The sequence below is a fragment of the Heptranchias perlo genome, chromosome 5 (genome assembly GCF_035084215.1).
Source record: "Heptranchias perlo isolate sHepPer1 chromosome 5, sHepPer1.hap1, whole genome shotgun sequence".
NCBI lineage: Eukaryota > Metazoa > Chordata > Chondrichthyes > Hexanchiformes > Hexanchidae > Heptranchias > Heptranchias perlo.
The window spans coordinates 123887472-123900292 of record NC_090329.1 but is presented as its reverse complement, the minus strand read 5'-3'; the positions used below and the strand labels follow the sequence as shown (position 1 = coordinate 123900292).

The window sequence follows — 12821 nt, the reverse complement described above, 5'->3', positions numbered from 1 at the left end:
ACGGTTGCGAGGAGATTTGATAAAGGTATTCAAAATCATGAAGGGTCTAGACAGAGTAGATAAAGAGAAACTGCTCCCATTGGCGGAAGAGTCAAGAACCAGAGGACATAGATTTAAGGTGACTGGCAAAAGATCCAAAGGTGGCATGAGGAAAAGCTTTTTTACACAGCGAGTGCTTAGGATCTGGAATGCACTGCCAGAGGGTGGTGGAGGCAGATTCAATCATGGCCTTCAAAAGGGAACTGATTAAGTACTTAAAAGGAAAAAATGTGCAGGGATACGGGGAAAGGGCGGGGGAGTGGGACTAACTTGCATGGAGCTGGCGCAAACACGATGGGCCAAATGGCCTCCTTCCATGCTGTAACCTTTCTATGATTTCATGTTTCTAAGTCCTTAATGTAGTACTTTATCAAATGCCGTTTGAAAGTCCAAATACACAACATCAACCGCACTAACCTCATCAACCCTCTCCGTTACTTCATTAAAGAACTCAATCAAGTTAGTCAAATATGATTTGCCTTTAACAAATCTATGCTGGCTTTGATTTATTAACCCACATTTTTCCAAGTGCCAATTAATTTTGTCCCGCATTATTGTCTCTAAAAGTTCCCCACCACCGACGTTAGGCTGACTGGGCTGTAATTGCTGGTTTATCCCTCTCCCCTTTTTTGAACAGGGGTATAACATTTGCAATCCTCCAGTCCTCTGACACCACTCCCATATCTAAGGAGGATTGGAAAATTGTGGCCAGAGCCTCCGCAATTTCCACCCTTACTTCCCTCAGCAACTTAGGGTGACTTTTCTACTTTGAGCTCTGCCAACCTTTTAAGTACCTCATCTATTTATGCTATCCAATTTTTCTACTGCCTCCTCCTTTACTGTGAGATTGGTAGCATCCTCTTTAGTGAAGACAGATGCAAAATATTCATTTAGTGCCTCTGCTATGCCCTCTGCCTCCTCAAGAAGATCTCCTTTTTGGTTCCTAATCCACCCCACCCTTCCTTTGACTACCCTTTCACTATTTATATGTTTATAAAAGACTTTTAGGTTCCCTTTTATGTTACCCACTAATGTAGTGACAGGACTGTAAGGTAAATGAAATTTAGGAACATAGGAACAGGCCAATCCAGCCCATCCAACTCGCTCTGTCTCATAGATTTTACTTCATTATTTTCATCTTTTCCCACCTAAACCATATTCCTTCTACTCACTATTTAATCAGAAATTCACTTTCTAATCTTTTCAAATAGCCTATTTGAATAAGTATTTACTGTGCTAGGCTGCAATCAATTCATGAGTTTAATGGGTCACTCAGTAACTGTAGCTTGTTGCTTATAAACATTTCTCCTTGTTTCTGAACAAAGTACCTTACATTCGCCCCCCGTACCATCATTTTTCCAACATTCTAGTGAACGTGTTAAAGGAAGACAAGAAGTGGGCAAGGATGCTCTGCTTTTGAATCTCTTCATAGCTTATAAAACTTAAAATTATCTTTGTTTTCTTTTCCTTGGACTTTTCTATTTCTTTTGTCAACAAAAATGGAAAAGGGAAAAGGCCATTTGATCAACAAGACTGCTCCTTTCACAGATGATGTGAAACCCGCTCTATCGTGGGTTCCATCTAACCCAATTTGTTGCCTGATGAAAGATTCTCCAAAGTTTCAACCTCCCCCCGCCACCAAAGGTCAATCAAGGAAAACTCCAGTAAAACTTAACTGAACTTTTATTTTTTGGGCTTCAAGTGTGATTAAACCAGTAGCGATTTCACACAATAGAGAGTTTGAGAAATCACAGTCAGAGAACCACTAATTGGTATCAATTCAGCAATTTCATTCAGAAACGCATTGGACAGAAAGTAACAATCTTACACTGGTACAGCAGGAGTCCTCCTATGTAATTGGTGTCAAATTTCATAATCAGACAAACATAGCTAAAGCTCTGCACTGAAGGTGACTGATGATAACCCGGCATTGTCAATGGATATAGATAATAAAATGTTCCACACCTTCTAGCTTAGGTGATAGCACGCCCAAACATAAAAAGCAATCTCTGAATATACACTATGTAGCATGTCAATCTGATCCAAAGCATATCACTCAGCAGACTAAATGTCATTACATTGAAAAAGTTGGATTGCTACCCATCTCAGAAATGGTCACTCATCACATTGTAATGTGCATTATTACATTACAATAGTGACTACACTTCAAAAGTACTTCATTGGCTGTGTGGCGCGTTGGGATGTCCTGGGGTTGTGGTGGGAGCTGTATAAATGCAAGTCTTTCATTATTATATTTTACTTGAAGACTTTTACTAAAATTCTATAGAATGGGACTAATTGGTAGCTCTTTCAAAGAGCCGGCACAGGCACGATGGGCCGAATGGCCTCCTCCTGTGCTGTTTCTACTATGATTAGCTGCAATGAAACCTCAGAAGAATGATTACCAAAATGTAGCCATCATTAGGTTCTAGCAAGTGATTCAAAAACACAGACTAATGTTAAGGTGCTTACCTATTCTCCTACAATTGAAGGTGGACACAGACCCTGAAGAGCTCATGTTGCTGACAAATCCTGCTTCAGAAAACCGTCTTGACCCCTCACCTGAGCTGAAATCTTTTGAGGATTGGGCACTAGAGGGTGGTGTATTCCCATAATTGTCCGAGTTTATTTGGTTGATGGCATCCTGTGCCCTCTTCTTCTCTTTCTTTAACATGTTCACTAGAATGTCTGAAGCAGCCATTGAAGGAAACTAACAATGAGAACAGTCTTTGCAATACTATAATGGATAATAAGGAAATGGTGATTTAAATGAGTTCTTTGTATCCGATTTCACTGTACAGGAAAGGGACAAAATACTAACAGTACAAGGGAACCTAAAAATAAGTCAAGGGAAAGAACTTTAAGGAGGCCTTTAAGGAGGAGATGGATCGGATGCAGTCTAGGCACATTCCCACGAGGCAGAAAGGTAGGGCAACTGCAGACAGAGCTCCCTGGATGACAAAAGAGATAGTGAGTAATATGAAACAGAAAAAAGGGGCGTACGACAAATGTCAGGTCAGTAACACAAGTGAGAACCCAGGCAGAATATAGAAAGTTCAGAGGGGACGTGAAAAAGGAAATAAGAGAGGCAAAGAGAGAGTATGTGAATAGACTGGCGGCCAACATAAAAGGAAATCCAAAAGTCTTCTACAGGCATGTAAACAGTAAATGGGTAGTAAGAGGAGGGGTGGGGCCAATTAGGGACCAAAAAGGATACCTACTCATGGAGGCAGAGGGGATGGCAGAGGTACTAAATGAGTACTTTGCATCTGTCTTTATCAAGGAAGAAGATGCCGCCAGAGTCTCAGTAAAGGAAGATATAGTTGAGAGACTGGATGGGCTAAAAATTGATAAAGAAGAGGTACTTAAAAGACTAGCTGTACTTAAAGTAGATAAGTCACCCGGTCTGGATGGGATGCATCCTAGGTTGCTGAGGGAAGTAAGGATGGAAATTGTGGAGGTACTAGCCATAATCTTCCAAACATCGTAGATGCGGGAGTAGTGCCAGAGGACTGGAGAATTGCAAATGTTACACCCTTGTTCAAAAAAGCAACTATAGGCCAGTCAGTTTAACCTCAGTAGTGGGGATACTTTTAGAAATGATAGTCCGGGATATAATTAACAGTCACTTGGACGAGTGTGGATTGATTAGGGAAAGCCAGCACAGATTTGTTAAAGGCGAATCGTGTTTAACTAACCTGATTTTGATGAGGTAACAGAGAGGGTAGATGAGGGAAATGCAGTTGGTGTGTTGTATATGGACTTTCAAAAGGCATTTGATAAAGAGCCGCACGGTAGGTTTATCATCAAGATTGCTGCTCATAGAACAAAGGGGGCAGAAGCAACATGGATACAGAATTGGCTAAGGGACAGGAAACAGAATGGTTGTTTTTCAGACTGGAGGGAGGTGTACAGTGGTATTTCTCAGGGGTCAGTGCTGGGACCACTGCTTTTCTTGATATATATTAATGACTTGGTCTTGGGTGCACAGGGCACAATTTCAAAATTTGCACATGACACAAAACTTGGAAGGGGAGTAAACAGTGAGGAGGATAGTGATAGACCTCTAGAGGATAGAGACAGGCTGATGGCATGGGAGGACACGTGGCAGATGAAATTTAACACAGAAAAATGCGAAGTGATACTTTTCAGTAGGAAGAACAAGGAGAGGCAATATAAACGAGAGGGCACAACTCTAAAAGGGGTACAGGAACAGAGAGATCTGGGGGTATGTGTGCACAAATCATTGAAGGTGGCAGGGTAGGTTGAGAAAGCGGTTAAAAAAACATATGGGATCCTGGGCTTTATAAATAGAGGCACAGAGTACAAAAGTATGGAAGTCATGATGAACGCTGGTTCAGCCACAACTGGAGTATTGTGTCCAGTTCTGGGCACCGCGCTTTAGGAAGGATGTGAAGGCCTTAGAGAGGGTGTAGAAGAGATTTACTAGAATGATTCCAGGGATGAGGGACTTTAGCACGTGGATAGACTAGAGAAGCTGGGGTTGTTCTCCTTGGAACAGAGATGGTTGCAAGGAGATTTGATAGAGGTATTCAAAATCATGAAGAGTAGATAGAGAGAAACTGTTCCCATTGGCGGAAGGGTCAAGAACCAGAGGACATAGATTTAAGGTGATTGGCAAAAGAACCAAAGGTGACATGAGGAAAAACTTTTTTACACAGCGAGTAGTTAGGATCTGGAATGCACTGCCAGAGAGGGTGGTGGAGGCAGATTCAATCATGGCCTTCAAAAGGGAACTGGATAATTATTTGAAAGGAAAAAATTTGCAGGGCTACGGGGATAGGGCAGGGGAGTGGGACTAGCTGGTTTGCTCTTGCATAGAGCCGGCACGGACTCGATGGCAGAATGGCCTCCTTCCGTGCTGTAACCTTTCCATGATTCTAACTTATTGGATATCATATAAGTAAGAAAATGGTAATGGAAAAAAAAACAATTGGACTTAACATAGACAAATCTCCAGGACCTGATGGTTTCCACCCTAGGATATTAAAACAAACAGGTGAGGAAATTGCTGATGCATTAGTCATAATTTTCCAAAGCTCTTTAGATTTGGGAATTGTGCCTTTGGATTGGAAAATTGCAAATGTCGCTCCGTTATTTAAGAAAGGATGGAGGGAGAAACCAAGAAACTACAGTCCCGTCAGTTAATGTCAGTTATGGGGAAGTTACTGGAATCTATCAACAGGGATATAGTGACTGAGTACTTGAACAAGTATGAGCTGATCAAAGAGAGTCAACATGGATTTGTGAAGGGTAGATCATGTCTGACTAATATAGTTGAATTATTTGAGGAGGTCACTAACATGGTGGACAGGGGCGTGACGATGGATTTTGTCTATATGGACTTCCAGAAGATATCTGATAAGGTTCAGCACAAGAAATTATTAGAAAAAATAAAAGCACACGGAATCGGAGGTAACCGTGTGACATGGGTAGGTAATTGGTTGGGAGGGAGGAGGCAGAGAGTAGGGAAAAAGGGAATGTACTCTGATTGGCAGGATGTGACAAGTGCTGTTCCCTGGAACCTGTACTGGGGCCTTAACTTGTCAGTATATTTATCAATGACTTGAATGAGGGAATAGAGAGTTGTATATCCAAGTTTGCAGATGACAGTGAGTTGTGTAGATGGGAGCAGGAAATTACAAAGGGACATGGACGGATTAAGTGAGTGGGCAAAACTGTGGCAGATGGAGTTCAATGTTGGGAGGTATGAGGTCATCCACTTTAGATGCAAGAACAATAAATCGGAATATTTCCTAAATGACAAGAGACTCGGAACTGTAACGGGGCACGGTAGCACAGTGGTTATGTTACTGGGCTAGTAATCCAGAGGCCTGGACTAAAATCCAGAGACATGAGTTCAAATCCCGCCACGGCAGCTGGCGAATTTAAATTCAATTAATTAATTAAATTCAATTAATTAAATAAAAATCTGGAATTAAAATACCAGTATCAGTAATGATGGCCATGAAACTACCGGATTGTCGTAAAAACCCATCTGGTTCACCAATGTCCTTTAGGGAAGGAAACCTGCCATCCTTACCCGGTCTGGCCTATATGTGACTCCAGACCCACAGCAATGTGGTTGATTCTTAATTGCCCTCTGAAATGGCCTAGCAAGCCACTCAGTTGTAAAATCTCGCTACGAAAAGTCACAATAAGAATAAAACCGGACGGACCACCCGGCGTCGGACCACTAGGCACCGGACACGACAACGGCAAAACACCAAGCCCAGTCGACCCTGCAAGGTCCTCCTTACTAACATCTGGGGACTTGTGCCAAAATTGGGAGAGCTGTCCCATAGACTAGTCAAGCAACAGCCTGACATAGCCATACTCACAGAATCATATCTTTCAGCCAACGTCCCAGACTCTTCCATCACCATCCCTGGGTATGTCCTGTCCCACCGGCAGGACAGACCCACCAGAGGTGGCGGTACAGTGATATACAGTCAGGAGGGAGTGGCCCTGGGAGTCCTCAACATTGACTCTGGACCCCATGAAATCTCATGGCATCAGGTCAAACATGGGCACGGAAACCTCCTGCTGATTACCACCTATCAGTCCTCCTCCATGTTGAGCACCACTTGGAGGAAGCACTGAGGGTAGCAAGGGCACAAAATGTACTCTGGGTGGGGGACTTCAATGTCCATCACCAAGAGTGGCTCGGTAGCACCACGACTGACCGAGCTGGCCGAGTCCTGAAGGACATAGCTGCTAGACTGGGCCTGCGGCAGGTGGTGAGCGAACCAACACGAGGGAAAAACTTACTTCACCTCGTCCTCACCAATCTACCTGTCGCAAATGCACCTGTCCATGACAGTATTGGTAGGAGTGACCACCGCACAGTCCTCGTGGAAATGAAGTCCCGTCTTCGCACTGAGGACACCATCCAACGTGTTGTGTGGCACTACCAACGTGCTAAATGGGACAGATTCAGAATGGATCTAGCAGCTGAAAACTGGGCATCCATGAGGCGCTGTGGGCCATCAGCAGCAGCAGAATTGTATTCCAGCACAATCTGTAACCTCATGGCCCGGCATATTCCTCACTCTACCATTACCAACAAGCCAGGGGATCAACCCTGGTTCAATGAGGAGTGTAGAAGAGCATGCCAGGAGCAGCACCAGGCGTACCTAAAAATGAGATGCCAACCTGGTGAAGCTACAACTCAGGACTACATGCATGCTAAACAGCGGAAGCAACATGCTATAGACAGAGCTAAGCGATTCCATAACCAACGGATCAGATCAAAGCTCTGCAGTCCTGCCACATCCAGTCGTGAATGGTGGTGGACAATTAAACAAATAACGGGAGGAGGAGGCTCTGCAAACATCCCCATTCTCAATGATGGCGGAGTCCAGCACGTGAGTGCAAAAGACAAGGCTAAAGCGTTTGCAACCATCTTCAGCCAGAAGTGCCGAGTGGATGATCCATCTCAGACTCCTCCCGATATCCCCACCATCACGGAAGCCAGTCTTCGGCCAATTCGATTCATTCCACGTGATATCAAGAAACGGCTGAGTGCACTGGATACAGCAAAGGCTATGGGCCCCGACAACATCCCAGCTGTAGTGCTGAAGACTTGTGCTCCAGAACTAGCTGCGCCTCTAGCCAAGCTGTTCCAGTACAGCTACAACACTGGCATCTACCCGACAATGAGGAAAATTGCCCAGGTATGTCCTGTCCACAAAAAGCAGGACAAATCCAATCCGGCCAATTACCGCCCCATCAGTCTACTCTCAATCATCAGCAAAGTGATGGAAGGTGTCATCGACAGTGCTATCAAGCGGCACTTACTCACCAATAACCTGCTCACCGATGCTCAGTTTGGGTTCCGCCAGGACCACTCGGCTCCAGACCTCATTACAGCCTTGGTCCAAACATGGACAAAAGAGCTGAATTCCAGAGGTGAGGTGAGAGTGACTGCCCTTGACATCAAGGCAGCATTTGACCGAGTGTGGCACCAAGGAGCCCTAGTAAAATTGAAGTCAATGGGAATCAGGGGGAAAACTCTCCAGTGGCTGGAGTCATACCTAGCACAAAGGAAGATGGTAGTGGTTGTTGGAGGCCAATCATCTCAGCCTCAGGGCATTGCTGCAGGAGTTCCTCAGGGCAGTGTCCTAGGCCCAACCATCTTCAGCTGCTTCATCAATGATCTTCCCTCCATCATAAGGTCAGAAATGGGGATGTTCGCTGATGACTGCACAGTGTTCAGTTCCATTCTCAACCCCTCAGATAATGAAGCAGTCCGAGCCCGCATGCAGCAAGACCTGGACAACATCCAGGCTTGGGCTCATAAGTGGCAAGTAACATTCGCGCCAGATAAGTGCCAGGCAATGACCATCTCCAACAAGAGAGAGTCTAACCACCTCCCCTTGACATTCAACGGCATTACCATCGCCGAATCCCCCACCATCAACATCCTGGGGGTCACCATTGACCAGAAACTTAACTGGACCAGCCATATAAATACTGTGGCTACGAGAGCAGGTCAGAGGCTGGGTATTCTGCGGCGAGTGACTCACCTCCTGACTCCCCAAAGCCTTTCCACCATCTACAAGGCACAAGTCAGGAGTGTGATGGAATACTCTCCACTTGCCTGGATGAGTGCAGCTCCAACAACACTCAAGAAGCTCGACACCATCCAAGATAAAGCAGCCCGCTTGATTGGCACCCCATCCACCACCCTAAACATTCACTCCCTTCACCACCGGCGCACTGTGGCTGCAGTGTGCACCATCCACAAGATGCACTGCAGCAACTCGCCAAGGCTTCTTCGACAGCACCTCCCAAACCCGCGACCTCTACCACCTAGAAGGACAAGAGCAGCAGGCGCATGGGAACAACACCACCTGCACGTTCCCCTCCAAGTCACACACCATCCCGACTTGGAAATATATTGCCGTTCCTTCATTGTCGCTGGGTCAAAATCCTGGAACTCCCTTCCTAACAGCACTGCAGCAGTTCAAGAAGGCGGCTCACCACCACCTTCTCGAGGGCAATTAGGGATGGGCAATAAATGCTGGCCTCGCCAGCGACGCCCACACCCAATGAACGAATTTTAAAAAAGGAGCAAAGTGATTTGGGTGTCCATGTGCACAAATCACTAAAAGCCAGCGCACAAGTGTAAAAAGACTAATGGAATGTTGGTCTTTAGCTCAAAGAGTCTAGAATACAAAGGGGAGGAAGTAATGCTTCGGTTATACAGAGCCTTGATCAGGCCCCATCAGGAATACTGCGTTCAGTTTTGGGCACTGCACCTCAGGAAGGATATATTAGCCTTGGAGGAGGCATAGCGTAGATTCACCAGAATGATACCTGGGCAGTTGCAAGCTGAATTTCTAAGAAATTCCAATTCTATGAATTTGTGTCGGGTGAAACTTGGGAGGCCAGTGAGGAGAGCATTAGTGAAATCAAGTGTGGATGAGGGTTTTGGTGGCTGTGAGTTAAGGGGAAGGAGAGCAATGTCGTGGAGGTGAAAATATGCTGTCCTGACGTTGAATAGGAGATTTGAAATCAGCTCAGGATCCAACAGGACAACAAAGTTGCGTACCATTGGGTTCAGCCCCAGAAAACAGCTGGGGAGGGAGATGGAATCAGGGGCTTCAGTGCAAAGTTTTTGTCAGGAGCCAACAGGGTGGCTTCAGTCTTGCCCATGTAAAGTTGGAGAAAGCTCTTGCGCACCCACTGAATGTCGGAAAACACAGAGTCATAGAATCAAGGGTTTTGGTGAAGTAGAGTTGGGTGTTTTCAGCATACATATAGAAGCTGACCTCATGCCAATGGATGCTAAGCCAAAGGAAATCATGTAGAAAAGGAGAGGGCCAAAGATGGAGCTTTGGAACACTCTCAACATAATTGTGTGGGGATAAGAGGAGATCCATTGTAGGGGATGCATTGGCTATGCTCAGACAAGTAGGAGTTGAACTAAGGATGATGCCATAGAGGTAGACTACAGAGGAGATGGTGGAAGAGGATTGAGTGGTAAACAACATTGAACACTACAAGGAGATCAAGGAGCAGAAAGGGGAATAAAAGATGCTGTTGGTGACTTTGTCCATGCGATGTCAGTGCTGTGAGCAGGGCAAAAACCACACTGAAAGGTTTTGAACAGGGGGTGGTGGGAGCGATGGGCATTGAGTTGAGCGGCAATGACACATTCGAGGACTTAGATGGAAGGGCCAAGGGTGTTCTTTTTGAGAAGGGGATGATGACAGCAGTTTTGAAGGGCAGAGGAACAAAGCCATTATCAATGTTAGCAAGTGTTGGGCCAAGGAGAGGTAGTATTGTGGTAAGGAATCGGATTGAGGATGCAAACGGTGGATCCCATGAAGAAGATGAGTTTGATGAAGGTGAGGAGATATGAGAGAAGCTACTGGGTGACATGAGGTTATTATTGGGGTATGGAGGCTGAGGGGAAGGGGAGGAGGCTGGGGTTACTGAGGTCATAATCTTGATCTTCTAGATGAAAAAAATCCATTAAATCCTCACACTTGATGGAGGTAAGAATAGGGGGAAGCAAAGGAGGGGGTACAAAAGCCTCTCCACCAACAACAAGGCACAAGTCAGGAGTGTGATGTAATACTCTCCATTTTCCTGGATGGATGCAGCTGCAACAACACTCAAGAAGTTCGACACCATCCAGGGCAAAACAGTTGATTGGCACTTCATTCAATAAACTAAACATCCACCCCCTCCACCACTGGTGTATCGTAGTTACAGTGTGTTCTATCTGCAGGATGCACTGCAGCAACTCACAAAGGTTTCTTCGGCTGCACCTCCCAAGTCCGCGTCCTCCCTTATCTGGAAGAACAATGATATAATAAAAGATCTACAAAAACTGCAGAGTAATTAGGTTAATTGCTGTAGAGGTATTAAATGGTTAGTTCAAGGAACTGAATGTAAACATAAAAGGATACTGATTTCATTATCTCGTTGCTGCACAATATCTCTTAATTTCATCTCTGTATTAATGACAGCATCTCCAGGGGGATCAGGGGACGAGAGTCCATTCTCTATCTTCAGGCCAGGACTAGACCGTTTCATCTCGTTCACTAAACACTGGCACAGGGAAGGAAATGGGGGAAAATTCTGGTGATGTCACTTGTTTTAAAGATTAACTTAGCACATTCCACGCAGAGATTACTATAAATATTTTGCTCATTTCTAGACAAGTAGTTGTTGGAATTTGACTGGCTTCTGTCTCCATAAGGATTGTAAAAATAAAGATTGGTATCGTTTGAACAGTGCTAGTATGTCATGCCACATCATTCCAACCCACCATGCCCTGGGCTACTGTGGGTACATTGCTGAAGTGACAGCATGTTATAATGCAGAAAGCCAAAGGAATTATAACATGCCCTCTGTAACCTTTGGACCATTATAGTTCTAAGAGGAGGCGATATTTGTTTTATTATGCCTTTGGACTAGACTTTTAAAATGAGGACATTTTTCACTCCTTCCTAAAGACTTCATTTATGATATCACTGAGCTAAATTCTCCCCAACAATGTGAGATCAAGGATTATGAAACTCAAGATCTTTTCAATCATTGGAATCATGAAGTCAAAATGAAGAGAATGTTCAGTAATGATGCTTTACTCCTACGTGCCTTCAACCTGCTTTGTAAATGTACATGACATGATGTATAATAGTTGTAAAACATGGATGTGGTGCTCTCTCAATGGGGATTGCAGACGGAACAGGAGTTAAAATCCAACGGTTCCTGCTCGTTTCCAGCCATGCAGTTGCTGTTTTCTTGGGGGGTTGAGGCACCCACCTGACTTAGGCGGAAGTCTCATGAATAAATGCAAATTAGGGTCCTCTGATGTCATCCGGATCCTGATGTAATTTTAACTGCCCACTAAACGAAGCCTCTGTCGCAGGCGCACTGCTCAGTAACACCTGCCGGACACCTAGCAGAGGCCCTGTTGGGTAAGTTTAAAATTTATTTTTGTGGGACCAGGAACAGCAAGGGTGCTCCTCCAGGCCCCACAAAGGAAGTTTGGTGACCCTGCCGCCCAGTGCTCCCCCTCCTTCTGCCACTCAAAACCCGCCCGATCTCCCTCCACCCTTACCTGACTCCCCCTAATGTCTCAGTTGGTCAATTTGCAGTCATACTGAGCCGTACATGTCAGGAAGGTCCCAGGTTTGATCCCTGGGATATGGGGATAGGGAGGGAAAGTGGATTTGAGGTAGAAGATCAGTCGTGATATTGAATGGCGGAGCAGGCTCGAGGGGCCATATGGCCTATTCCTGCTCCTATTTCTTATGTTCTTATGTTCTCCCGGCCTGGCACCCTCCAGGCTGCCCGAACTACGCAGACCACAAACCAGCAAGCTGCCTCCAGAGGCCTGTTTCGGGCAGGCAGCTGGCCAGTTGAATGTTAATGAGGCCTGGCTGTTAAAAGGTGGTCAGACGTGTGGGTCGTCGCCCAGGAGCTCCTGGGTGACGACCCACACGTCTGACCACCTTTCCACCCAGGAGTTTAAATTCCCCCAATGTCTCAGTTGGTCAATTTGCAGTCATACTGAGACGTACATGTCAGGAAGGTCCCAGATCTGATCACTGCACTGTATTAAGGTAGCTGACTTTAATTAGGGTTGTGGTAAGCATGTTACAATTGACATTGGTGCTCTTGGACTATGGAGGGGAGGAAAAATGACTCAGAGTTCCTGCTCCTAATGGCTTTCCAGAGACCTCTGCTGGAAAGTGGGCATGTGTGTATGCCATGTGAGGGCAGGATCAGATTTGCCTGTG

General features: G+C 45.3%; 1 protein-coding gene across 4 annotated transcripts in view; it reads right to left on the bottom strand.

The window, feature by feature from the left end:
* kif6 (kinesin family member 6) overlaps window positions 1-12821 on the bottom strand; it is a 489217-nt gene that overhangs the window by 300157 nt on the left and 176239 nt on the right. For 3 of the 4 annotated variants that reach the window (XM_067985160.1, XM_067985162.1, XM_067985164.1), the window contains exons 12-13: window positions 10983-11124; window positions 2512-2727 (exon numbers count right to left, since the gene is read on the bottom strand). In XM_067985160.1, the coding sequence (XP_067841261.1) occupies window positions 2512-2727; window positions 10983-11124 (358 nt within the window). The remainder of the gene's footprint in view (window positions 1-2511; window positions 2728-10982; window positions 11125-12821) is intronic. The other variant, XM_067985163.1, reaches the window with a different exon arrangement.